Raw genomic sequence first — 25432 nt, 5'->3', positions numbered from 1 at the left:
TGATGGCTATTGGACTTACGGTTGTACATTTAGCTAGGGTTTCGGTGTTGCCTTTCACGTATGTACTCCACTCCTCGTCCTTTATTTGTAATATTAGCCCAGGAATATCTGCTAGCAGTCATGAGGCTGTTTCAAACTGAAGTACTGATTGGCTGACTGATTAGTGTTGTGGCTGTGCTTGACAGGATCGGTTTGAGTTAGGAGCCGCCGATGGCTGTGCCCTAATCAGTCATTCGATTGCGTTTCGGTAGCGTCACACATATACTCGCACTGACTCTGGCGTTTTCCCCAGGTACTAGCAACTTCTCGCACGTATCCACTTTTCATCTGGTGGGTTGTATTTAATTCCTAAACATCCCATACGTTGTCTCTCATCATCTTTCAGACGACGTCAGGATGTCAGCTCCCTACGTCTACACCCCACCCGCGTTTCAGCCAACGCAATATCTCCACTACAGCCCTTACGCACCCCGTTCACCATTCCTACCTCCCCATGCAGCCTTCCCACCATCCCCTCACTATCCTCCATCTCCTTTTCTTCCATCCACCACCCCTTATTCCCCACCTTTTGCAGAACTTCCCCCCGAGGATGGCTACTGGCCTCCTCGTCCGCGGAGACCGTCATGGCATGCCGGTCAGCCTCCTAGTCCATACATACAACCCCGCGACTCTCCGTATCCCTCGAGACGACGTTCCTTCGGAGCCTACCAATGGGGAAACACCCAATTCCTACCCTGGGCATATCCTTACCAAGGGCCATGCCCTCGTTTCGAGATACATCCACTTCTCAATGGCGAAGTTCCCAACTCGGGGCTTTACTTCAACCTTGCGTCTCCCACTTTCGCACCGATGCGATATATCGGACCTAGCCAAGCTGTTATAATCTCCCCGGAGGAACTGAACCTTCCCGCTACGAATCCGCCAATCACTCGGATGCGGATAACACACGACGCTATCCCAGACTGGCCGATCGACCTCGAGCTGAGGTACGATGAGTACCCAATAACTGCAGGACCCCCACCTCCTATCACGCTCGGTGACATTCTGTACATGATACATTCGTCACTTCATCGTCAGATCACCCATCATGACTGGAATAAACTATCCGACTCTGAACAGACGGCCGTTGCCAGAGCGTACACAAGGAGATATAAGAATGTACCTTCCACGGCGGAGTTGGAGGCTAGTCAGGGAGTCAAGAGGGTGGATTATTTGCGGGAGAGGTATATCTTCAAGGGGTTGATCAAAGCCCCTGACGAGGATGGGTTCTTCCACTGGAGGATGATAACTTGATTCGGTGACAGACTTATACTCGTTTCTTTGTGTTTGGATGCTCTGGGTTGGTTGTACTTTCTTTCGTCGACTTTTCGCTAGTACTAGGTATACCTGGTGATTCCCATGAATCTATGTCTATGTAATTCATTTTCAAATCTTCCGCGATGTGACTCAAGACTGATTCAGAACGTCCAGTGAAAAAAGTCCTGAACAAGTCAAATGCCGCCAATGTCGTTAATACCAGTTTCCAACTTCGGGTACGTATCGGCGCAAAACCAGCAGTCGCACGAGTCCTCCCAAGCACATTGCGGCGTATATGCATCGCCGTCTTCCAAAGAAGTGATGCTTCAGCATAGGGTCGACAAAACATTGAAGGGTCACCTCGCCCTTGGGGGCTGCAGTTAGGGTAGGCGAGTTTCATGCTGTCCGATTCTAGTTCGTCGACCGCTTCGGGGTTGGCGCTGCCGTTTTCCGCGGGATCACTGACGCGGCGACGGGGTCTGGGTAGAAGGGAACGTCTGGAGCCGCCTCCGCCATACTTACTTTCTCCGATCCAAGGTAGCAGCGAAGGTGTAGCGCCGACTGGCCCATTATGTCAAGTGTGAATTAGGAATCACATTCAGCTCGCAGTGCGAGGGTGCGGCAAGTACTTCTCGCACTCGCAAGGCCCGAGGTCGGCAGCGGATCAACGCTGACGTAGGATACGTAGGCAACACGAACGACACCTGTCTCCTCCCGCGGTTACCCATGACGAGCGACACCTATGTGCAACCCCAGCGCTGCAAGCAACGGACAGACTCAAGAGGGTGTGGACGTATGACATCCCCACTCGCCTTTGCTGTTCACGTATTTACCTTCTGTGATGGCTCCTCAGCGTTGTGGGGAAGACTCCGGGGATTTCCTATCCGGTCATCGATGGTCAAGACCAACTGAGGCTGCAAGTGCCAGGACTAATGATCTCACGACCACCGGTAGCAACTTATCCACTATCCTGCTCGTCGGTAACTATGGGTTGGGCAGGGCTCCAGTCACCCGCTTTGTGCGCAGTACGACATTTCTTCACAGACAGAGGTACTTGGGTGTACCGAACTGAATCATCAGGCGTCAACTTCAAGAGGCTGCAGAGTGAGTATTTAGAGATCGATGCCTGGGCTAATCTTGCGTCCCTATACGTTCCCTGCTCTGCTCTGATCACAAACGAGGTGAAGATATCTTTGCGGAAATAATCAGACGCGGACGTGCAAAGGACTTCGGGTCGTCGCAGAGAAATGTTATTCCCCACTCGTGGAGCACAGGACATAACGGTGCACAAGAAAGGGGACATAACCTTTGCTCGAAGTTTCAGCGCAATTGGAGCTGATCTACGTCACTTTATGACACGTATGAAAAGTGCTGGCGAACGGTCCATGCGTCCCTAAGATGAGATGATGGAAGTGTTGACGTCGAGGCAAGATTTTATCTCGAAAAATGGAAATGTTTATCGATACGGGTGATCACACGGTCTGACCTATTGTTCGGAAAAGTCGTGCGTTCCATTTTCTCGAGTTCTGCTAACACCTAATCATTAGGTCTCTAGAAAGCAAGTGCGGATGAGTAGAACCTACTACGGTAACTTGACGACATGAAGACATCCCCGATCGATCATGCTGACCAGTGTCAGCTGCCGGACCATTGCACAGTTCTGATATCTGTGTCACTTGCGACATGTTACAGTATACAGTCCGTCAACGACCCCAGCTCCTCCACGACTGACAAGGGCTGATAATGAAACGACTCAAGGACATCTTAGAATTGAATTCCAGACATTTGTTCAGAGAGGTGCCCGATGTCGGTAGATGCGTGATACGTTGACGATTCCGTTGCACGAACTTCGGGGCGTCCGTATGTACGTAGTACAAGTTCTTTATTCAACTAAAGGGCGCAAGCATCAAGACAAGAAAACGGACGGACTACTTAGCATTCTCCACGTATTACTCGCCCACGGAATCCAGAACTTACGAGTGCCGATCACGCCATATATTTCCCAATGACACCGTTCATTCTGCATATGCGATCTACAACAGAACGTCGTCGTCAGGAAAGAAAGAACCAATTAACCCTGGTAAGAAAATGTGGGAGGGTCGCAGGAATCAGGAGTGAATCGAGTGAGGGGATGGGAGGGAGAGGTAGAGGTAGAGGTAGGGGGTATCTCTGCAAAGAAGCAGTCTCGCATGCACGAACCGAACACGTAACGACGACGGTATGAGATATACATATACATATATATCGAGCGAGAGGTGAGGATAAAAAAGGTGGAACGTGAAAATCGTCAATGTCAAGTATAAAGGGCGGGAGGTAACGCACGACGGGTATAACGTGCTCGATCTCCAATGGATATTCGATCGAGAGGGTCGTGAGGAAGGCAAGTACTGTGTACAAACAGACTAATCCAACAACAGTAGTATCCACACGGAACTGAATGAACCAAGAGATCGATGATGCGTAGATAGAAGAAATGGAAAGGGTAAGGGAACGTATATCGTTGCAGCGCAGTGTTGAGGATGCCCTGGATATCATAAGTGATAAGATGGTATGAGATGGTACAAATCAGTCCATGAATGATCAACGTCCGTCCGTTTGTCCCCGTCAGTAGCCAGCCAATAGACACGCCCGCATGCATTGGCGAATATAATCAATACCCCTGCTGAACGGCAAGCATGCTTTCGAAATCGAAAAGCTGCTCAAACGCTTCAGGATCGGCATGCGCGTCCCCTACGGAATAGTGGCTTGCACACACGTCCATACCCATCGGCGACGATCCAGGTGTATACATTGCATCGAATGCCATCGCTGTCGAAGGGGGGGTGGGCGCCGTCGTGTTGCCACCGCAACCGGGGATACCAAGCTCAATCGGAGGAATCGCGTTCATGTCGAACTCGTCGCCTGTCAGAAGATCGTGCTGACTTTCCCAGTTGGATCCTCCCTCCCATGATGCGAATGATGGCGGAGCATATCCAAACGACATGCTATCGAGCGGTCCTCCTACTAATGGGACGTCATTGATCTGTGCATCAGGAAGAGTCGGTGGGGTCGAGGATGGCACGGGGTATGACAAACTCGATTGCATGCAGTGAATAGGGGTGAAAGGATCTGCATCTGGCGAGGGTGGACAGGGCGAATCCGAAGCGATCGATGAGGAAGGCGATACGTTGGACTGAAACATCGACATGTCTGAGGGGATCGACAACGGATGTAGGGCGGACGGATCGTCGAACATCCCGTGGAAGAAACCATTGGCCTAAATTGATGTCAGGACGAATGGGGGATAACAAAAATGATCACATACATCAACTGCAGCGAACGTATCATGTCGAGAGTACTGCTGGTGCGACGTAGCAAAGTCACACTGAGCATGATCTGGGTGGGACGATCGCCGACTAATCATCGGTACGAGCGATGGAGAAGTGGGACAAGACGGCATGTACACGGATGGGATCTGGATTGTCTGGCACGGGGGTGGGGTAGGTGCCGAGACAGAGCGACCGTGCTTGGAGGTCGTTGGCATCGTCATCGGTAAAACAAAGGAGATTGTGTGTTCTGAATCCTGCTCGTGCTCCAACTCGCCGCGTTTCCCCTTCTTTCCCTTCTTGTCCTTTGACCTCTGGGGACGATAGACGTAATTGGGGTACATCTGTTCGTGCTCCTTTTTCTTTGCCTTCGCCAGTTCCTCCCAGTAGAGACGTTCTTCGGGAGAAAGAGCTTTCCATTGTTGACTGATGGTTTTGGACAGGTCAGCTTGGCGCTGCTTCTTGGTAGGACCGTCGGCGGGTGCGGAGGCCTCCCCCTGTTGACGATCTTCGCAGCATTTGCGGCGGAAGAGAATGAACGCGTTTTCGGGGCGTTTGATGTAGTCCTCGTCGCCCTTTTTAGGCCTGCGATCGATGTCGCTGCACGTGGAGGACTTGCGGCGTTTGTGCGACGAGGGTGTGGATGCGGCTGCGGACGAGAGGGTGGTCGAGAAGACGGACGTGGAGGAGGAAGAGGAGGCGGGTGAGACAGGGGAGAACGACCGAACGAGGGACGACGACGGGGGGGTGAGCGTGAGCTTCCTGAGATCTGGCTCGAATGGTGATTGGGCAGGTGAAGGAGTGGTGTCATTTGGATGATGAAGAGGAAAGGAATGAGCGCGCGGCGTCGGTGAGATGATGGCCAAGGCCGGTGGTGCAAGGGAGTCTGTAATCACCTCAAGTGCTGGGGGAGATGAGATGATGAATGGTGCAGTGGGGGGGTGGAATCGCACTCACATTGAGACTGGGTATCGCGAGTGCGTAGAGCGGGCATTGTGTGTCAGAACAACAATGGCCGCTTACTCGGAGGAGGAGAGGGGGGGATTGTCTGGAAAGGAGGAAGAATGGGAAGCTTTTGTTGGTGGGACACACTGTTTCAAAAGGAGGTTTCGCACTGCACAGGATCCCCTGCTGTCACGGCTGGCAAACAATTGAGCGAGCGGGGGCACAAACAGCCAACACAATACGGCCTACTCGTTATATACTTGGTCCTCGAGAATCCCAGAGTTTCATTATGAAATCGACACGAGTGCTTTGTCCATTTGTCAGCCAAACATGCACAAACACGCTTCTTATTGTCTTTGCTCGCCCAAACCGTCCTATCTCGCTAAAATAAAATTGATATCCCCTTATCGGTCCTCCTTCCCGCGGCAATCGTCCCCCCGACGAGTGTCTCTCCGCCGACAGTCTGGGTCTCTTCCCTCGCTTCTGGTCTCTCCTCCCTCCCCTCCCGTGTTTCCGGAACATCGGCGGCCTTCCCATCGTGAGATCGATCTAGATTCATCCTACTCGAGGTTGAACCTGCCATACAAGGTATGTTAGACCCGGCCGTTCGTCCGCCTCTTAGGTGCGCACCCCCGCATCCCCTTCGTCGGGTGGCTGTACACCTCACTACCGTAGGGCGCAGAGAATACATATGTGTAGGGTCTCCACGGAGACACCTCTATCGGTCCACCATTTCATAGCGTCACCAACCCCGTATCGTCGTCCCGTATCCCGTAAATCCCTCCCCTTCAACCTACGGTATTGAGCCAATGCCGCACTCCTACCGGTCACTCATAGAGGTGATCCGGCGAAATTGGCGCTTTAGAGCCAGCTCCGGAAGGTTATTGCCTGAGTGACGACGCCACAGGGGATCCAATTCGGATGTAAATACCTCGGCATTTTGCTGTATGTACATGCCAATATCCAGCACAGCACGACGTCACCAAAGTTCCTCCGAACCTGTGGAGACACAACATATTCACCCGTCCGCGTCACCCCCGTAAATGATCCTTGTCCATCCTGTTTTCCCCCGCACTAGCTTATTGCACGGCATGGCTGTGCGAGCCTACGGCACATGGTGACATCCTCGGAACACATGCAAGACCCGGCTATGCGAGCATGCGCTCCGATAGGAAAGGAGCATGATATTTCATTGGGGAAATGAGAACGTCCACTGCGAACAGAGCTCAACAATGTGTGCATTTACCATCGCTCACATAATCCCCTACCGATGCACAGTGCGTGCCACAGGTATTCGGGTGCATCCAAGGTATCCACGACGATTCCCCTCCAGAGTTCACCCACTCACCTGTCCGAATCTGTCGTTCGGAACACCGGCCCATACGTACGTCTCTCGTATTCCCACTGGGGAAAATATATCATGCCAATGTCAATTTCTTTTGCTTCCGAAAGGCGCGATTAACAATGGTTCTCGGTACTCAGACTTTTTGCCAGAGTTTGGGTTTGCGAAGAGCGGAGCGGACGCGGCGTCATACATATGTACGACATACGCACCGTCGACACCAGAAGGGAAGGGCCTAAGAATCTGGAGTTGTGAGGGCAATTCTGGGTAGCCTTGTCTGATCCCCGATCAGTGCCCACTTCGATGGTACCATCCCAGATATCTGACACGGCGAAAGGTCGGTCTGCATTGATACACAAGTTGAGTCAGTGAAGCGCCGACCAGGCTTCTTCTCTAGAAATACACACACCCCAAACTCAGGCCCCATTCGATAGTAATCCCCGCCTATCCACCGCGGATTCGGACATAAACGGTCGTCTTCTGGAAGACTCACCGTCATCGAGTCAGATACAGAGCGCGAGCTGTGCTGTTACATACATACGTCCCTTGCGCGTGTTTTTTTGACGGAGAACAGGGAACATTGCGGTACGCCGGCGCCAGGCGGGATCAGGCGGGATCCCTGTCATGCTTCCTGACAGCACGAAGGCGTCTTCTACTTACGACAGACAAATTTCTAGTGCGTGGAATTTTGGATGCACAACGCGAGGCGAAGTACATGTCTACGCGTGCACGCATGCCGGATAGCACTGGCATATTCCTCCCCACAGTATCCGCCAAGTCAGCGTCGGAAAATGTACGCGATAAAGGCTAAGGCGCGGGAGAATGACATTGTACCCGGAGTCTGGAGACCTGGACACCGCTCTGCAATAACATTAATTTCCCACTGGATCCCGGCTCATACCTGGTTGAAATGGCACGAGAAAACTAGTTGAATGGACTTCTTTCAAGTCCGAACTACGTGGCATGCACGAAGTTGCGCGCGGAATCCAAAGCAGAGAGGACAGCTGATCCGCCCGTAGCGGCACCTAGTGGCACTGCATGCATTCTTGCGGGTATAATGGCTAATAGTACCTGTCGGCTTGCTGTATCCGATCCAGCCACGGCCCAGGCAGACGGTCCGGGGCATTGGGGAAACTTGCTTTCGCACAGGGTCATCGCACCTTGGGAACTTGGTTTCGACTAGAATCCGGGAACACGGAGGTTTGCATTTCAGTGAGGGCGCGACGTCGGAGTGGAGCTAGTGGCGAAGAGTTGTCATGGAAGGATGGACGCCCGAATAATCAATCTCTGTCGTTCACGATCTTTCATATATCTCATATCTAAGCGAAAGAGTCGATTATGTACTCTGGACCCACCGCCATCTCATCGGATGGCATCAGTGACAGCGGGAGTAAAACCCTTCTCTTCTGTAACTACTGGCTGTCAGAGTGCATACTAGACCTCCCCACCTGCGAAATGTCACACGATTTTGATTTCGTGATCAATATCGTGACGTTTGATATGATGTGATATCACGGTGTGATAGACTCTGACCCGTTCGTCTCCCAACCTGCTCCCTGTGAACTCACATGGACCATAACTTTAATGCATTCTTCTCCTGCCCTCCTCCAGACTGAACCGATCCGGAGAGTTCGGAACACCAGTTTGGCGGACCGATGGCTACACAATCTGTATCGAACCTCGTGACTCCCTAGTGATCGCGTGTCCCCGCCGCATCTAGCAATTTCTCATTTACGGTCGCGAAGTGAACGAAAGCAGGCGGACAGAGTCACAACATCTACATATGTGCACAGTACAGTCATCGTACCATAACTCTCCTCCGAGTTAGCCGCGCACGTTTGGTTCCGACAAGGTTGAGTTCAGCTCTGAGGGGATTGGGGAGATATGGGAGATGAAATCGATAACTAGATTCTGTCGCCAACTGGCTCTTTGGGTCGGTATCCATGTGAGTCGCCAGTCACTTATTTCCAAGGTCATTTCTCATAAATTGCATATCGGCGATATATCAAGAGCGAAGAAGGGCAAAGGGCGTGGGGCTTCCCAAGGCGAAAGTCAGCATACCACTAATCGCGCAGTCCCCCTCGTCATGTCAAGAAGCTAAAGGACAAAGACTACTGTCACCCTTCAGCCAGTTATTCGGTCTCACCGTAATTACTTACCGCCGGATTGTTATATTGGGTATTCACAGTACTCCGCCGACCAATCGGGGTTTAGGTCCGGGTGAAGCATATCATAGGGTCGGCGTCATACGTCGAGGAATAAACCTCGGACAGAGAACAATGCTGATTGACTGTATTAAATTGCGAATTTGTCTTCTGTCTTCTTGTTCGTTGAAAATCTTCTGTATCTCAGCGAAAGTCTGTAATCGAGTGTTGGATATGACCGCATCCGTATGACTCAGACCGAAGGTGTTTCTGCAAGCTTTTTCACGCCCTGTCGTAATCAGTGGCGTCCGGTCACACCCTGAGACTGGCGTGCCATCAGTATTTGTTTCCGCAGGAACAGATATAACATTCCCATCACTTGCAGTAAACCCTCCAAAACAAGCACCCAGCGAGTAAATCGGGATCAGTCCAGTCAGAAAAAGGAACGATATTGCACCCCGAAAGGTCGACAACGGTAGTCAGTAGTTCATCCACTTTCACGGACACACAAATCATTCCGAGTATATCCCATAGGAACTCAGCATACTCATTTGACATGTGTGTCCCTCGGGATCATGAAAGCGGCGCATGTGATATAAAGTGATGGTCCGTGATCTGGAACCTCGTATTTGTATGACTGGATAGAAGGACAGACCGGAAAAGTGGTATTGATCCCATGACCACGCCACTATGTAGTACCCACCTTCATACATCCCTCTGGGAAACATCGTCATCGCCGTCGGAAGCCGTAAGCACGTAACGTAATGTGGTGGGGGCTTGCCTATGATGTCGCGACCATCGGGGGTGCCGGTGCGTGCTAGCAGCTACATATCCACAATATTCGACACTAGCTGCTTAAACTGTAGGATTTTTTGGTGAATCGTAGGGATGAATACGAATACTTGAGGGTCGTGTTGTGCAATGCTATTATTTGCGAAGCTTCGGAAACCAGTCAACACGTGTATCCGTGTAATGCGGCGTTTCCTTGCACTTTCAGAAACGTGTGTGTGTCAACTCACCGCACCGTGCGACGACACCCGACTCATGTCAGTGCTGCGCGCAGCCACCCAACATCTCCGTCCCCATCCGTCTGACGCGGAAGATGTCGCCGTTGATAGCCACCCCCGTCTGGACTCCGACTTGTGCATAGTGCGAGAATTAGTAGAGGACTTGTTAACATCATGGTAGCGGTTGAGTAACGAAGTCTAGACTCGTGGGTTGCGGGTGTAGATCCATTCTGCAAGTCTTCCCCAGAAGTTCGAGAATCCCACTTGTCAGACTGAGGTTCGGGAAGGATGTACCAACGTTTCGCGTGCTTGCGGTTTCCTGGGTTGGAAAGACGAAATGATCAATTGTGGATTCCGCATCTCTCTGCAGTCGCAAACGATCCACGATTGGTGGGTTTGAAATTGTCAAATCGAGACGCATCTAAGCTAAATTTACGGCGACCGAGACAGAGTGAACAAGCTATTGACTCGGAAGACATGGTGAAAGAACAGAGTGTAAACATGAACTCATACATGATGTGACAATGCGACGTGCTAGGCAGAGCACGATTCCAGTTGTCGGTTTAACCGCTTAACCGCGTGTCCCGTACTAGTACTTGGATGATCAGCAGCATTTGAAATCCCCAACTTATCGTATTCGTCCCCATAGGTTCAAGCCCTTAGAGAAGTAACTCAGTACCGGAGGATCGGTACCAATCCGGCTAGAACGATTCCTCCCGCGGTATTGCGGTAATACGCAATGTGTTTGCAACGTGTTGCAGGGTAAAGTCAAGGTGGAGATACCAATGAGCATCGAGATTCCCGTGACCCGGAGACTCATGGTCATTTAGAGGAAGTATTGCATGGTTGCGACGTACGAGGATCAGATGATGTTGTATGGTGGAGTATGCGGCGCCTGTGAGATAAGATAGTTCACGGGGTTACAGGAGTCTTGTACGGCACGAGAAGCCGAGGATATCAAAGTAAAATATCTGCGTACCTGCCCGACTTACGAACAAGGGGAACGAAGACATTCAAAAGCAGCGAACAATGCATCGGTCAGTACTGGTGGAGATGCAGAGGTATAGATATCACCACCGTCAACTTCCCGTATATCTGGAGGCACCGAAGCTCCCGACGCTCCGCTCACAGTAATAGAATAAGAGAACACGCGAAGAGTAATATGAAGAGAAATTCACTGGCATCGTGAATAGTAACGGAAAAACTGATTAGGCCCGTCGATGAGGATGAAAGAAGCCCGAAAGGGCTAGGAACGCCATATACAGGTCTCCCTTTGTCCCCCATTCTCGACCACAAACACGAAGCAAAATTAAGTCGAGTCAGAGAAGAAAAAAATGAAAAGACAAAACAAAAAGAAAGATGTAGAGGGTAAAACGATATATACGAATGTGGCATTGTGCTTATGACACCATCTGGGTAGGCAGGAGGTTCGCTGGCCAGGAGTCAGTATTTTAGATCCGAGTCAAAGAAATAGTGAAAGGATAGACTTGTATGGGCAATCACTGTGGCAAACTGAATTAAAATGTACTCCGAGGCGAGGGATACTGAAGGGTCGGCCAAGGAAGTTCATTCACCACGATGCAAAGCCTACGAAGGGTCCCGAATAGCCTTCTCCAGTTGTCCCAGTTCGAAAGACAATAAACAAAGTGAGACTCGAGCATTCCGGCGGACCCACCATGCATACGTCGGGGATAGAAGTGCACGGTATTGCTCCTGATGCACCATTGTACACCCGAAACCGTACTTGAGAGAAGACAAAAATTTAAACCTTCTGCCGTCAGGCACGAGGTGTATTTCATCATGACCACACCTAGTGGAACGATGTGAGCGGACAAAATTATGCGTGATCCACCCCGGTCAGGGGCTTTGATCCTTCCGTATCGTGGGAAGACAGGAGAACGGCGAAAAGGTAGAGTACCTTTACGTGTCATCTCGGGGCAAAAGGATGGTAGTGATCGGGCTGCGGTTTGAGAAAGCATGCGGGAGGAGGCCCAAATCCCAAATTCCAAGTGAAACAGGTCAGTGAGACAAAGAGCATAGCAATCAGATTGCCCAGCAAGAATTTTCCTGCGACTGTCCATTTGTGCCGCTGACGCATTTATGCCTTCATGTCAGATTGATGCGCGGAACTGAAGAAGAGGATACCCTACCACTCCACTATAACCATTTACAGAGGACAATGACCACCACGACAATGTAAGGGTTTCAGATCCGTGTGGAGTGTAAGCATAATTTAGAGTCTGAAAGCCTCTATATCGCATCATGATAGACCGGGACTAGATGCGAGGGCGAAACTGTGAGCAACTGCTGTCTATATCGTAGACAGTGGCTTACACAGTAGGTACACTGATTCGTTTGCTTGCCCGTGAGCTTGGAAGGAGATGTTCTAGTGGAATGCTAACGTCGACGCAGGTATTTCGAAATTAGCCTCATCTGGTTCCGCCTACACTACCCCGCTCCCGATTCCCGTCCACATCCGCAGTTCTTACTGCGGATGGCGTACACGACAGCTCGGCCCCAGGGAGCCGGCCGCTGAAGATGCGCATTAGAAGATATTGCCACGATGTCGTGGCGTCGGTCGAGACCGGGAAATGCCATCCCACCTTACCAGGCTACATTCGACAAGTCATGGACAGCTGACAGTGCTGGATAGAAGTGAGCGAACCTCTGGAGTGGACCCCCAAGCGGTACTATCACGTACGCCCATTTTTCTTTCAACTTTCCGCAAACATGGGTAATGGGCGGCATTGCCTAATTCTGACATTATTCTCGTTTGAAGCATCATGCAGGAATCGTATGGCAGGTTAGCGCGTCACCCGGGAAGCGGCGCTAAGTATATGGTAGGACGAGCTGCGGTCCTAGCAGGACCTAGCTAGGTCGATCCATAGAGCAATGGGCACAGAAACGGTTTGTATCCATGGTCCTCAAATCGTGTTGCTTCTCTACCTCGTTGCGACTTGGGATGGCAAAGGTCGAAACATATACACTAGCAAGAACGATTCAGGAACTGTGATGCCGAATACATTGCATTGCTCAGCGTTTACGATATTACTTGACAGATGGAACACTTTCTTCTTTATTTGATATGTCGACTGGTGCGTGAGTACATTGTTGGCACTCTTGCAGCTAGAAGCTTAACACTTATGTTATCCTGTTAGGCCCGCGATGATACGTTGGAAGAAGCACAGAAGAGGTCTGACGAACCGATTAATACGGTGGTATGAACATTCGCTACATGCTCAGGGTGAGAAATTCCTGGAAATGGATGTTGTTCGACCTGTCGATAGCTTCCAATTTTCCAACTTTCTGAATCATTTGCGCACCGCCTATTTCGGTGGATGAGCGTGTGAATTATTGCTGCCTCCCCTTCAGCAGACCAGCCAGGGCCACCTGTGGCATCGTCTATGGTACCCTTCACGATAGCGGTCACGGTGTCTTCAGAAAATTTTGTCAGGTAATGGAGTGTCTCCAAAGGCCTTCGTTCCAATCGGTTCGGTCCATGCCAGCCTCCGTCAACCTCACGTCAGATGCTGACACAAGTCCTGTCATATTAGGAAGGCCTCAGATCCTAATATGAAAGGCACGAAAAGGCACCTCACATGTGAACGGTATTTGATTTTGGAACCTCGGTTTCGTGTCAAACTGAACATGTTCCGCACGTCATCGGCGTTCGATGCGTGGTGTTATAATGCTGCTTCTGGCATGTGTAATGCGACGTGGCTCGTGAGGGATATTCTAGACAAGGCGCATCAAAGAAGTCATGATTTGGAAGACCCTTTCCGTACCGGACTGTCGTGTTTGTAATGTTCTTTATTAGTGGACAATCCTAGCTACGAACCCCGAGCGCTTCCATTGTTTCTATGAAGCCATAGTGAGTATCAACGATCGCGGGAACCGAATCCCTTCATCATGCCAAATACAGTTCTAGACAGCTCTGTCTCATACTTAAATGGCGACACGTAGGTACGTGACTCAAACAATGAGAAGCTGTACATGCCATTAAATATTTTACATGTTTTTACATGTAGCGTCCTAATGCAGACTCCGACACAGCAGTGGTTGTGGATTTTGATGAGTTCCAGGGACAAAGCAAAGGGAGCCTGGGTCAGTAGACACGAAAGTCTACTATACATACAAGGTGTACCGGCGCAAGCCTAGGCCTTTCTTGACGAATGTGATAGATTGAAACGGTCTCCGTTGCTAATGTGCTCTCCCCCTCCCTCCATTCACATTCTAGCAGATTCAGGCAAGATTAGGCAAAAATTCAGGTGTATATATCGGTGCTAAACTAAAAGTACCGCGCTATCAGAAATGAGCGGTCAGTGACGCTCTTCCGATTAGTACCCTGCTTTTGTTAACACGGGAAAGTTCGATAAGTGACGTTGTGAAGAGCGATTCTCAAAGCAGGGGGTGAGGTTGCATCTCATCACATATTGTCCAAACCATTGCAGAAATACTTATCAGTCACTGTAATCTATCTCCGACATATGGGATGCGGTCGCTGTCGTCATAGTCCTGGTACGTTCAATGCTATCGATAACCCCTATGTTGCTTCCTAGACTCTGTACCTGTTGCTGAGAAGTCCTCAACGTTGAGCTGCACTAACAGGCCACTATGTCTATGATGTACCCACGCCGATGAACAGGTTCCGCGTCAGCACTGTAATCTACTGCCGCATTATCAACTGCTGTATCACATGGCTCATGCTTCTTGACAGTTGGTTTTGACTCCTCCCGTGATGAGCACGTACCGTCTGAGATCCTATCGCACTACGAACTAAACTCGAATCGCGCAACTTTGCACATTGGCAAGAGTTTGGCCTCTGGTTCCGTGCGTACAGGATGGACACATGTACTCATCTTGATATCTCAGATTCTCATATCAGGGAGAAAATACATGCACCCCACATGAAAATGAATGCATGTGGTCGCGACAATACGGTAAACCCATACAGTATGGCTCAAAACCTTGCATTGTGCAGACGGATCCATTCCTTCGGGTCATTGTAACCATTCCAACACAGTCCATATTTGGAACAAGGGGCGTATCAAAAATACTTCCTATACACAGTGGCTGACGAGACTGGCCAATCATGAGTCGGAGTCCATCCAGACTGGCAAATGATCAATGGTCAAATGTGTGTGAGAAGGTAAAGGTCTACCTCGCCCACGTCTTTGGAGGAGTCTGGGTTTGGCTTGGTTCCGAGGTTTGAGAGATGCTGCAATAATAATAATAATAATATTCTGGCTAACGGACACGGAGCAAGAACTCCCCACCATTTCACAGATTTGGACATCCCCTTGTACTAGACCTCGACATCGACTAGCCCAAAATGAAGCTTAGTTAAGAACGCGAGAAACTGTACATATATATATGGATGGCGGCCCGGCGGGGCTTAAGAGCCTTCCCAGAAAGTGAACACTTTTAAATGGGTACTAGCTCGGCGCTCCGTAGAGCGGTGTGAGCATTACTACAGTATTCCTTCGTAGAAAGGTATAAAATTTGGTCGACTAGTCGACATCAATGCTGGTGCCTTTGTTATATGTACAGGAGGCGTGATTCGTCGCAGTCCAGCTCCTACCAGACGTCGCCCGATGGTGATTTGATGGTTCACACGGGAGATAAGGTGATCAGTCCGAATGCGCCGCGGTGAGATAGCATGCGGTTGAGCGGCTGGAGCGAAAGTTGTGTTCATTGGCTGCTGAGGAATGCATACCAGGTCGGAGCGATGGATTACCCAGATTGTGACGTGGCGGCGACGATAACTCCTCGCAGAGCCGAGGTAAGAAAGTGTTCAACCGCATCGTGATTGGGGGTCCTTTTTGGAGCAGATCATTGCGGATTTTCGGAGAGTGATGGAATGAGTAGTAAGGAGATGTTCGGAAAGTGCTTGACGGCAATTCATGCTGGAGGCGATGGAAGCAAGTTCCACCGCTTAAAGTGCTGGTGCGACGCAAACCTGGAGTCAATGTTCATAGTGCGCGCCGACGGTAAAAGCATTAAAACCTGGAGCAAGGAACGACAGTTCAATGACTGACATGAAATGATGTACGTGCAGAGCCAACCAGATCACGGCCAATGGCTTCCCCAGCATGTGACTCCTCTAGTGCCGCAACTGCGGATTCCATCACAACCTCCACTTTGGCTGGGCCGCCCCCTTCTCCTCATTACGAGTTCCTCTTCCGAAGCCAAGCTTTTAAGGGACAAGGACCCCTCCCTCCATTCCTACATCCACGACACGTCCTTCCATGCCTCACCATCATCACATGTAACCCATACTTGAGCTCCGATGGAATCCTCAACTCCAGATGGGACTGTGCATCAACCGGATTGGAGCTTTCCGGCACCCACCCGAGCATTCTCGTCAACCTAAACACGTGCGTATCCACCGCGAATGCTTGTCTGCCTAAACAAAATGACAGGACACACGCGGCCGTTTTGGGACCCACACCCTTGTAGGATATGAGCTCGTGCATAGCATCGTCGTTTGGTATCTCGTTGTTGTGTAAGTGCTGCAGGTCGCATTTGCCGTGTTTCGCTTTGACACTTCGCAATAGTGTTTGAATCGTGCTCGCTTTCTTATTGGCTAGTCCGCCGCACTTGATGGCCTGTGTGATCTGTCCTACGTCGGCGTTGACCATCCGTTCGAATGCTGGTTCGCCAGTTCCAAACTCTGCATCAAGAGAGCATTTCGCTCGTGTATAGTTCTGGGAGGAGGTACTTTGGGAAAGGATCGTTCCGATGACAGAGTCGAGGACATTCGGAAGGGCGCTACTGCCGGTACACGACACAGACTTGGATGTTGCGCTGCCAGAGTTAGTCGTGGTGTCATTTGGCTCTGAGTGAACAGTAGGCGCACCCCCTGGGGTGTTCGCCGCGAGAAGGGCGTGCACTGCACGCGCTTCTTCGATCGTTGGACGGGTAAATAAGGGATAGGGAGATTCTATCCTGTGTTCTTCTAAAAGCTTGAGCTTTTTGGCAGCGTGGGCATCTTGTGTGAACTCTGAAAGAACCACTGCTGCTTCTTCTGGTTGCCCTGGCTCGGTGGCGTTAGCAGCCTGCCGTGGGCCAAATAATAATAACGGGGACGAACGAAGACGCTTCAAAGTACGAGTCATTGTATGTAGGAGAGCAACCGGTGTGGTGGTGGTCCAGGGCACACCCTCTCTCGGATTATGTCATCGAATACCCGTGCTAGGTACAAGCAATTCAGATTCACCAAGTTCAAAATCCTGCATCTACCCAACTCCAACTCATCGCAGCGCGTGAAGCGTTCATTACATCCGCACAGACCGGCCAGACGGCTATTGTCCTCCCATCTGCCACTCTGGCTCCAATTCATACGAGTCCACGAGCTTCAAGGGAACAAACACGCAGAACAGGCCCAGTATCACGATAAATGTTCGTCGTTTGTCAGGAAAGCGCTGACAACTCTGGGAATGTGCAATTTAAAATAATAGGGTAGTTGTATGTCACATGAGGTTGACGATAACCTAGACTGTATCTTCTGTGCCTGGGAAAGGGGGAATCGCTAAATAGGAGATAACTTGCAATTTCGCGATGAAAAATGCGTCTTTTGCGTGGTGAGGGTGTTCGAAGAGAGATAGGGGCATTCTGTGTGGAACGCCACGTACATTTGGTTGTCCCACACTCGGTCATCTGGTCAGGTTAATAAGATGCGCACTTCCGCGTGACGTTAAGAAGTCCGAATGACAGATGTATCTGTATCACCGCCAGTGTGCTTTTTGCACATCGGACTCCCATCGGAGTACGAGGACTGATGTCGGCATAAACGAGTGGCTTGCGAGTAAAAGGAACGCAGAGGGGTGCCCGAGGATACCGAACCCGGTTCTGTGTTTCTCACAGTACACTCACCTGATTAGTGGGGCACATAGTGCCCTGGGAGGGGGGTATGTCCCACGTATAGTGACGCATTTCCAGGAATGGAGGAAGATATCACTTTTAGAAGGCACGCAGACGAGAACCGGAGGGAACACCGAGGGTTGGAACGGCTGTGCCAGTGCCTTTCCCGCCTCAACTGACTGAAGAGTTAACGAACATAGAACATCCCGTGCCCAGTACAAAATGGGACTAGCGAATATGGGTGAAACGATCCGGATGATGCTTATGAGCGCAATCGGTGGATATACAGTATTGATCTGTCGAGCGCCGGACAAGCACTTCCAACAGAGGGGATAACATGTACGAGATACTTACTCGCTACGCTTATCAGCGGACGCCCGTCATGGGCTCCGGTCCGGCCATTGGTGGAATTCTGGTGGTAGAATGGAATGATTGCGGTACCTTTGTTGTTGCCACTGGTGGGCCCTTGGCAGCGAATTGTCGAAAATCGTCATTACGACGGATACATGTGGAACGAAGCAGTGCGAACACTTGATCCGGGGTCATTTCCGTGCGGTGTCCAGCGGAACAAGGCTCAGAAGTAGGGATTGGGCAGAACTGCATGTGGAGCATGACGTCAGGGAACATATGACCTGGTGTTCTGATACACTGGTTCCACTTGCTGTGAAGCACTGCAGAACACCGTACGGATGAAAGGATCGACACGAAATGCCAGCCCGTCACATATTCCGACATGACTTACCAGTTAATCAAGCAACATAGTATGCGACTACACCGCCACGTCAGCTTACCGATGGCAACCTTTCCTCCATGCACGTCAAATCGCCGAATACCGGGTGGTAAGCGATGGTGTGGACGCACAGCAATGGGAAAGGCAAAATGTTTTTAGTTCGGGCGGAAAGTAGCAAGCGGTTGCCCAGTGAGAGGGCGGACACCACGAGGCGGCCTCGAGGGCGACGACGTTGCAGGCCATGACATGCTTGAGAGCCTCTCGCTTTCCCTTTAACCCCGCGTATATTACACAGGATTGTCTCAGCCTGCGTCCCCAGCCAACATGCATGTCCGATACAGCCATGATGAAGGGAGGCCGGGCAATGCTGATGATGGCTCGAAACTTTTTTTTTCTGCCTTGCTCCTTTTAATCCCGTGAGGACCCCACCCTGGGGTAGTGGTAGAGAAAGACTTGCATCTTAACGCCGTGCGTATCGCTATCGAGTAGGCGCTAAAGTAGAGAACGCGGGTGGGAACAAGTCGAACCAGCTTCGATTCCTTCCGTTGCCAAAGCGAGCATAAAGCACAGCTGGGATTTCTTCTTGCCCCCTTCCCCTCCCCCTGCCCTTCCCTCTCCTCTGCACGTTTTCTCCCAACGATAATGCTAACCTTCCAAGAACACGATCCCATCCTCAACGACGTGGATGACGACGGTGCGAATACCATCGTATTGACTACTCCTCCTTGTCTAATCTTTCAACTCGGTAGACGGAATGCCACCGCTCGTCGACAATCCAAACCCATCGATGACGTTTACCTTCTTCACAGATATGACGCCGATCACAGCATTCAGTTCTGATCCGACCATTCCGTTCGAGACTGTGTGGGACAGTCCCATCCCTCCCGAACCTCCCGTAGAAACAGCAGAACCTTTGGAACTTCAGCCAGCGTACAACGGTGGACCCGAACGAACGAGCCACAACAAAAAACGCGACGCTTCATACATTCCACGCCCTCCGAACGCCTTTATCCTTTTCAGATCCTCGTTCATCAAGAGTCAACAAGTTCCAGAGAAAGTGGAAGGGAATCACAGCACCCTCTCAAAGATCATTGGTGTGTTCCTACTACTTGTCGGTAAATAATAGATAATGACTCTCGGTACTTCCTGTCTACAGGCAAATACTGGAAGACCCTCCCTCGCGAAGAGAGGGAGGTATGGGAAGCAAAAGCGGTGGTTGCACAAGCGGAACATAGGAGACGTTATCCTGATTGGCGATTCCGACCCGGAGCTAATGCGCATGCCAAGCTCAAAGTCAAAGACGGACCTGCGAACACCCGAAAACGAACTTCCCATGCTGGGCGAAAAGGCCGAGCCGAGGCGGGGGTGAACAAGAAAAATGAGGACGCACGGTGCACCATCATTGTAGACTTACTCACTGAAGGAAAGACTGGTGTGGACTTGGAAGACGCTGTCAGGAAATGGGAGGACAGCAAGGGGGATACCATAACGGACTTGAACAAGGCACAAGTCGTGGAGGAAAGGAAGGGGGACGGAGATGAAGCGTTGGCAGTGCCCAGGAAGGAAGGCGTTATCTGCGAAGAATTCACGAGTCGAAACAACGGGGATCAGCATAGCAACAGTCCGCATCCCCGCTCGCAAACGCCTGATGCTGTCGACAACCGCTTCAAAATCCCCCTCACAGCCATGTTTAGGCGCTCTCTCTCTGCTCCAGCATCACACGCTCCTATAGAATCACAATCACCCCCGCCTACAAACGCGTGCCATGGCTTACTGGGCAGTGCTTTCGTCAGCATCTCGTACGAAACATTCGAACCTCAGTTCAGTAGCAGCTGCAATTCATCCCCATACAATGTTACCAATGGACAAGGACACCAACAGTATGACACTACACATGCTATGTTCGGTGAACCCATCGGCGACCTCTCTCTGCTTGTACTTCCCTCTACTCTCGGAGAAGGTGCCCCAGCACGATGGAATGACGTGAGTTCTTTTACCTCGTGTCCTCCCTTTTTGTGACTTCAATATCTAACCTGCGTATAAATATATATTATCTATAGCCGTATAATCTCCTGAAGACATCGACGAGCGCTCATCTACCGCCACCCGTGTGTACCTTACGTAGCCCTCTCGAGCAACCTTCCGCATTCTATGGACTGGGGGATCTGGACGAGACCAATGTCAGCGCTGCTTCACCGGACGGGATGCAATGCTCACGATCGTATAACATCCTCATGAAAGACTGGTCGGACCCATGCATATCCCCGTATACCCAATCGCCGATCTTCAATCAATTCGAGGGTAGCCACACTGTGTATGATTGGTGTTCAGGTGGGGATGGCGAGGCGATGTTTGTAACCATGGCAACGCCCATGGAGTATGCCGCTAGCGAATTAGGTGGGGTTGAACTTGTACGCTTGCATGGTGGCTATTCTGCAGCAGTCAAGTACTGAGATATCCAAACATCCCTAGAATGAGATCAGTGGATTCAATCTGATTCACCAGTTTTGGATGTGTTGACATGCTCATCTGCTCTCTTAGTTATGACCGTTTCTTCAGTGTGCAATACCGGTTTCTGTTCCTCTCGTTTTTGACGTCAGACATTTCCCCCCTATGCTTTGCCGCTTATATCCGTGTTCCTCTCACCATGTGTTCTGAATCTGTAACGATCGTCTTGTATGCATTCCATTGGTTATGATTTGCTGTAAAGATATCCTGTGCTATGTCCTCGATAGCTTTGTGTGCGTTGTACGATAGTTTTTGTTGTGGTGGATAATTTGAAGGTCGAAGCATGAACTGCGGTTTATAGATGACAATGTGATTGGATGTTCTACGCGGAAGGCCCTAGTATCCAAGTGGCCGAAATACTGCGTGCCTTCGGCCTCAATGTGCGAGCTCGAGGCAACGGCAAGTTCCGTTCAACCTTTGTCCGATCCATGCATCTTGCTCACGTTTGAACCTTTGCTTTGGAGCTCATTCACACTAGGACGCCGTGAGGTGACATGGAACAACCCCACAAATAGTGTCGTATTTACTCGTCACTTCAGCCAAGGCTTTCTTTGATGAGTCCTTTTGGCATATGTGGGGATCATGCACCTGTCAGTGCTAGGCCACGGGGGTAGGGACTCACCGTCAAAAATTATGAAGTTGCAGAGCCTCTGGATACGTGCTGAGCCGTTCAAAATCTCGGAGACATCCGACTCATACGAGGATTGACGGGAGGACTTTCAATTCAAAGCCGTTGGGCTTCCCGACGCGTGGCAGCATTCCGCTACGCTTGACATTGACAAGGTGGGAGTGACGAGGTAGGCTAAAGACAAAACAGAATGTATGAGAAACATCGGCCGTAGGCTCGTGTTTGTAGCTAAGTCTGCACAAGAAGAGGTGAGTGCAACTGACGACCAGAAATGCTACCACACTTAGGGTACGTGGCCCGAGCTTCTATGGATTGATATTGCTGTGTGATTTGATCCATGTTGTGAATAAGCAGGTCATGACTTCCGCAACGAAACACTGTTAAACGGCTTTCCTATCGTGTCTGTCGGAATTGTGGGTATATATAAAGACAAACCCTACTCGACATCAGCAAAGGTGACCGCAGGCGGAGATACCTATAGGAACACACTTCCTTAACTGTCCATTGCAACGAATATACACCAAAAATTTCAAATCAATGAAATAGATTTCATGCAACATACATCAATATCAGACTCACAAGTCCAACCTGGGTTCCACAGAGGGAAGTACTGTGAACTGCAGCCTAATCGTCCAAAATTGTGCAACTGTACTGTATTTTCTCCAACCCGTAATGTTGAAAGTTTGGGTAGTAATTATCTGACAAGCACTTGCTCTGGCACGCAACAAAAGTAATGCTCAATTAGAGTACGTACGAGGGCGCAGAGATGGTGTATACATACAGTGTGGTTCTACAATTGTCGGGGCTAGATGGAGAGAAGTGTCAAACATTGCGCGGTGAGTAGGTAATTATAGACGCACCTTGACTTCATCGCCGGGCTTCCTTATCCAGATCGCAGGTCTCTCGGCAGCCTTGGCGCCTTCTTCCCCATCATCCCACGTGTAACTTACCCCAACCGCCAGACGAGAGCCGTCACAGCTGAATGCAACAGAAGCAATAGACCCGGAATACTTAGGATACTGACGAAGGCGCTTTTTGAGCTTGTGGTCCCAGATTGAGACCGTGCCATCAGATCCTGCAGAAGCGAACGTGTTATGGCTATCGAAAGCTACTGTAAGAAGTACGGAGCAGAGGAAAACCAGAAAACCGTACACAGGATGGAAAGCGAGCGAGTTAACTGGCCATACATGATCAACATCTTCGATTGTTTGTCGATGGCACTTGAATGCGTATTTTTGATCCTGAACTTCAGGACTGGGATCAAAGTACTCCACTCCAATTCGGCCCTCTACCGAGCCAATTGCATAGCCTAGTCATATAAACATATGTGATCGTCTTAGTAGCAGGCGAGGCAGAATATGCGCTGAAACTCGCCTTTCCCATCAGTCATGCAGGCAAGGCTTCGTGTCATGAACTTCAAGCTGCTCTCTCTGGTCTGGGCAGGCTCTGACATCTTCCTAATGTCATAGATATGGAACAAGCGACTGGCCATGGCAACAACAAGTGTATTATTAACAAGATCCATGTGGTAGACTCGTTCGGGAAGAACGTGCGTCGAGACGTCTGCGGTAGATGCGCGGGGATCCCAAAGTTTGAGTGAGAGGTCCCATGAGCCGGAGATCAACGCATCTGAAGTAATAAAGTGAAACGTTAGACACGAGTTACAAAGCAACTCAAAATAAGAATGTACTTTGGTCACGAGCATAGTTCACAGCAGATACTGCGTTCCCGTGCTGTCCGAGATAAGTAACTTTCTCTGTAGAAAGATCAAGTCTAATTGAAGAAAGCATCCATCAGGGGATAGGTAAAGAAAAGCAATCGAAGTGACGTACTCCCGTATTCCATTGTCAAGTCCTCCGCTGTATGTGTGAGTAGCGTCGCCAAAACAACATGCAAGGACGGCTGCACGATGGTCAATCTTTGCTTTTTGTTCGTTGGTAGCGACATCGTAGAATCTAACAGTCTGCAGAAAGAGTGAGAGTTGAAGTAGCCACAGAGGCACAACTTGGCATGTGATACGTACTGTATCCCAAGCCGAGACGAGGAGATGGTCTGGGTTGGTTGGGGAGAAGCGCACTTGTGAGACGCTGTCAAAAGGTGGAGATGAGATCTCTGTCTGGTCTTTTGAAAGGATTCTTGTCTGGTAGTGTCTCGTCTGCGACGTTGGATAGACCTACCTGACATTTTATGTGTCGAGTCTGTTGAGGTTACCTCAGATGACTCAGCGACCGTAACGACTTCGTATCCGAAATCACGTGATCGGCAAGGTCTCGGGTAAGTACGATGATATGCAATGCGAACTCTAAGGTGTATTAGGGCCCGAATGGTAGTGGAATTTCTGCTTTCCTTATGCAAAACATATACAAACCAACTCTGTGCGGAGTTCAGCAGACTTCTAAGTTGATACTTGGCTGTGGTCACACAGCAATCGACCTCATATGCCACTACACCATTGAGACCATTGCTATGGTCGAGAATTGCCTTATTGCTGTGAGGGACAAGAATGATTTGGAGGAGGATGAAGATTCTGATACCTTGTCTGATATCACTTGGGGGGTGCTAGTCTTGCAGCAGATTCGGAACTATGCAGTGGTTGCTGCTACACTTGGTCTATACCAGGCTGCAGTCTCAACACTTTGAAGCACTACCCCAGAACCTTTCCATATGTCTGCTCTTTCAGGACAGGGATAGCTAAATGAGTTGCTTAATGGGCACCCCAAGCAGATCAGAACTGAGCTTGGCATCCACAAACATATCTTCCTCAGGCTGGTATCCATCCTTTGTGAAGGGGATCTCCAAGATTTGAAGAATGTCACATTAGAGGAGCAGCTGGTGATTTTCCTGTACACAATGGTGACAGGTTTATTGGCTTGGCACATCAGTGAGCAATTCCAGTGCTCAATGGATACAATATTATGGTGAGTGCACTGTTGTTTGGATTGAAATTCTGCTAAACTTTACCCGGGTATTTTAAATGAATGCTCCATGCATTCTCTGAGGGTTGCATTTATACCACATATGTTCACCTTCCCAGAGCCAATTCACCAGTCCCCAGTCATATCACCACCAATCCCAAATTTTATCCATACTTCAAAGATGCCATAGGTGCCCTTGATAGTACACACATTGCATGTGTGCCATCTGCAAGTGAATGAGACCTTATGCACAACCACAAGGGTTTCTTATCTCAAAACTGTCTCATCACATGTTCATTTGATGGTATCATCACATATGTTCTCAGAGGCTGGGAAGGGTCAGCTGCTGATGCCATGGTCTACCACAACGCCTGCTTGTGGGACTTTGCTATTCCTGATGGGCAGTATTACCTTGCTGATGTGGGGTATCTGTCAACTCCACAGCTACTTGTACCATACTGTAGCCAATGCTATCATTTGGCTGAGTGGGGGCAAGCCAATCTATGGTAAGTACCACTACAATTTTATGTGTGTTTGATTCTCATTCATTCCCTACAGGCTGAGGGATGGCAAAGAGCTTTTCAACCTTCACCATGCCATGCTCCAAAATGACATCGAGCATAACTTCAGAGTTATAAAGCAATGTTTTTGAACCCTTGTTCTCCCACCTGAATATGACATGGCAATCCAGTCCTGCTTGCTTGCAGCAGTGTGCTGTGTTCACAATATCATCCACCTCCATGATCCTG

The 25432-nt window shown here is 50.0% G+C and overlaps 9 protein-coding genes across 9 annotated transcripts; 2 read left to right on the top strand and 7 right to left on the bottom strand.

Annotated features, from left to right (window-relative positions):
- Nucleotides 1-98: 98 nt before the first annotated feature.
- On the top strand, nucleotides 99-1494 carry F5J12DRAFT_259375 (uncharacterized protein). The gene is made up of 2 exons (XM_051738636.1): nucleotides 99-330; nucleotides 386-1494. Exon 2 carries the CDS (start codon nucleotides 397-399, stop codon nucleotides 1291-1293), a length of 897 nt encoding a protein of 298 aa, XP_051598001.1. The 5' UTR covers nucleotides 99-330; nucleotides 386-396; the 3' UTR covers nucleotides 1294-1494.
- Nucleotides 1495-3174: 1680 nt separating this feature from the next.
- F5J12DRAFT_259364 (uncharacterized protein) lies at nucleotides 3175-4116 on the bottom strand. Its single transcript, XM_051738635.1, has 2 exons — nucleotides 3619-4116; nucleotides 3175-3480 (listed from the first exon to the last, which is right to left on the bottom strand). The coding sequence occupies exons 1-2, from the start codon at nucleotides 3932-3934 to the stop codon at nucleotides 3368-3370; spliced, it is 429 nt and encodes a 142-aa protein (XP_051598000.1). The 5' UTR covers nucleotides 3935-4116; the 3' UTR covers nucleotides 3175-3367.
- Nucleotides 3840-5595, bottom strand: F5J12DRAFT_950924 (uncharacterized protein; the record flags this gene model as incomplete). Its single annotated transcript, XM_051749801.1, has 3 exons — nucleotides 3840-4552; nucleotides 4601-5505; nucleotides 5559-5595. 3 exons carry the CDS (start codon nucleotides 5593-5595, stop codon nucleotides 3947-3949), a joined length of 1548 nt encoding a protein of 515 aa, XP_051597999.1. The 3' UTR covers nucleotides 3840-3946.
- A 5461-nt stretch (nucleotides 5596-11056) lies between these two features.
- Nucleotides 11057-11521, bottom strand: F5J12DRAFT_259179 (uncharacterized protein). The gene has a single exon (XM_051738633.1). The coding sequence runs from the start codon at nucleotides 11432-11434 to the stop codon at nucleotides 11165-11167; it is 270 nt and encodes an 89-aa protein (XP_051597998.1). The 5' UTR covers nucleotides 11435-11521; the 3' UTR covers nucleotides 11057-11164.
- Nucleotides 11305-12295, bottom strand: F5J12DRAFT_259215 (uncharacterized protein). Its single transcript, XM_051738634.1, has 2 exons — nucleotides 12190-12295; nucleotides 11305-12128 (listed from the first exon to the last, which is right to left on the bottom strand). Exon 2 carries the CDS (start codon nucleotides 12118-12120, stop codon nucleotides 11557-11559), a length of 564 nt encoding a protein of 187 aa, XP_051597997.1. The 5' UTR covers nucleotides 12121-12128; nucleotides 12190-12295; the 3' UTR covers nucleotides 11305-11556.
- A 1484-nt stretch (nucleotides 12296-13779) lies between these two features.
- Nucleotides 13780-14256, bottom strand: F5J12DRAFT_845950 (uncharacterized protein). Its single transcript, XM_051746332.1, has one exon. It carries the CDS (start codon nucleotides 14170-14172, stop codon nucleotides 13918-13920), a length of 255 nt encoding a protein of 84 aa, XP_051597996.1. The 5' UTR covers nucleotides 14173-14256; the 3' UTR covers nucleotides 13780-13917.
- Nucleotides 14257-15970: 1714 nt separating this feature from the next.
- Nucleotides 15971-17203, bottom strand: F5J12DRAFT_259066 (DNA glycosylase). The gene is made up of 2 exons (XM_051738632.1): nucleotides 17133-17203; nucleotides 15971-17075 (listed from the first exon to the last, which is right to left on the bottom strand). The coding sequence occupies exons 1-2, from the start codon at nucleotides 17155-17157 to the stop codon at nucleotides 16207-16209; spliced, it is 894 nt and encodes a 297-aa protein (XP_051597995.1). The 5' UTR covers nucleotides 17158-17203; the 3' UTR covers nucleotides 15971-16206.
- A 1956-nt stretch (nucleotides 17204-19159) lies between these two features.
- F5J12DRAFT_259057 (uncharacterized protein) lies at nucleotides 19160-21302 on the top strand. The gene is made up of 4 exons (XM_051738631.1): nucleotides 19160-19326; nucleotides 19382-19726; nucleotides 19789-20615; nucleotides 20693-21302. Exons 1-4 carry the CDS (start codon nucleotides 19275-19277, stop codon nucleotides 21083-21085), a joined length of 1617 nt encoding a protein of 538 aa, XP_051597994.1. The 5' UTR covers nucleotides 19160-19274; the 3' UTR covers nucleotides 21086-21302.
- Nucleotides 21303-22299: 997 nt separating this feature from the next.
- Nucleotides 22300-24075, bottom strand: F5J12DRAFT_258985 (WD40 repeat-like protein). The gene is made up of 9 exons (XM_051738630.1): nucleotides 23946-24075; nucleotides 23792-23889; nucleotides 23601-23731; nucleotides 23459-23541; nucleotides 23143-23397; nucleotides 22921-23077; nucleotides 22629-22866; nucleotides 22550-22573; nucleotides 22300-22482 (listed from the first exon to the last, which is right to left on the bottom strand). The coding sequence occupies exons 1-8, from the start codon at nucleotides 23950-23952 to the stop codon at nucleotides 22559-22561; spliced, it is 984 nt and encodes a 327-aa protein (XP_051597993.1). The 5' UTR covers nucleotides 23953-24075; the 3' UTR covers nucleotides 22300-22482; nucleotides 22550-22558.
- Nucleotides 24076-25432: the final 1357 nt, after the last annotated feature.

This window comes from Pisolithus orientalis (assembly GCF_024613125.1).
Source record: "Pisolithus orientalis strain OTSU chromosome Unknown F5J12scaffold_25, whole genome shotgun sequence".
NCBI classification, from domain to species: domain Eukaryota; kingdom Fungi; phylum Basidiomycota; class Agaricomycetes; order Boletales; family Pisolithaceae; genus Pisolithus; species Pisolithus orientalis.
This window is presented reverse-complemented; position numbering and strand designations above follow the sequence as displayed.

Coding starts and splice junctions, on each gene's coding strand:
- F5J12DRAFT_845950 (XM_051746332.1), bottom strand. CDS start 14,172: ATGTATAGTAGACTTTCGTGTCTACTGACCCAGGCTCCCTTTGCTTTG.
- F5J12DRAFT_259066 (XM_051738632.1), bottom strand. CDS start 17,157: ATGACTCGTACTTTGAAGCGTCTTC. Junction 17,076..17,132: donor TCGTACTTTGAAGCGTCTTC/GTTCGTCCCCGT, acceptor CCACCGAGCCAG/GGCAACCAGAAGAAGCAGCA.
- F5J12DRAFT_258985 (XM_051738630.1), bottom strand. Junction 23,398..23,458: donor GAACTATGCTCGTGACCAAA/GTACATTCTTAT, acceptor TTATTACTTCAG/ATGCGTTGATCTCCGGCTCA. Junction 22,867..22,920: donor TCGCTCGCTTTCCATCCTGT/GTACGGTTTTCT, acceptor AGCTTTCGATAG/CCATAACACGTTCGCTTCTG.
- F5J12DRAFT_259215 (XM_051738634.1), bottom strand. CDS start 12,120: ATGGACAGTCGCAGGAAAATTCTTGCTGGGCAATCTGATTGCTATGCT.
- F5J12DRAFT_259179 (XM_051738633.1), bottom strand. CDS start 11,434: ATGCCACATTCGTATATATCGTTTTACCCTCTACATCTTTCTTTTTGT.
- F5J12DRAFT_259057 (XM_051738631.1), top strand. CDS start 19,275: ATGCTAACCTTCCAAGAACACGATCCCATCCTCAACGACGTGGATGAC. Junction 19,327..19,381: donor CAACGACGTGGATGACGACG/GTGCGAATACCA, acceptor TCAACTCGGTAG/ACGGAATGCCACCGCTCGTC. Junction 20,616..20,692: donor CCCCAGCACGATGGAATGAC/GTGAGTTCTTTT, acceptor TATTATCTATAG/CCGTATAATCTCCTGAAGAC.
- F5J12DRAFT_259375 (XM_051738636.1), top strand. CDS start 397: ATGTCAGCTCCCTACGTCTACACCCCACCCGCGTTTCAGCCAACGCAA.
- F5J12DRAFT_259364 (XM_051738635.1), bottom strand. CDS start 3,934: ATGCATGCGGGCGTGTCTATTGGCTGGCTACTGACGGGGACAAACGGA. Junction 3,481..3,618: donor TCGAGCACGTTATACCCGTC/GTGCGTTACCTC, acceptor CGTGCATGCGAG/ACTGCTTCTTTGCAGAGATA.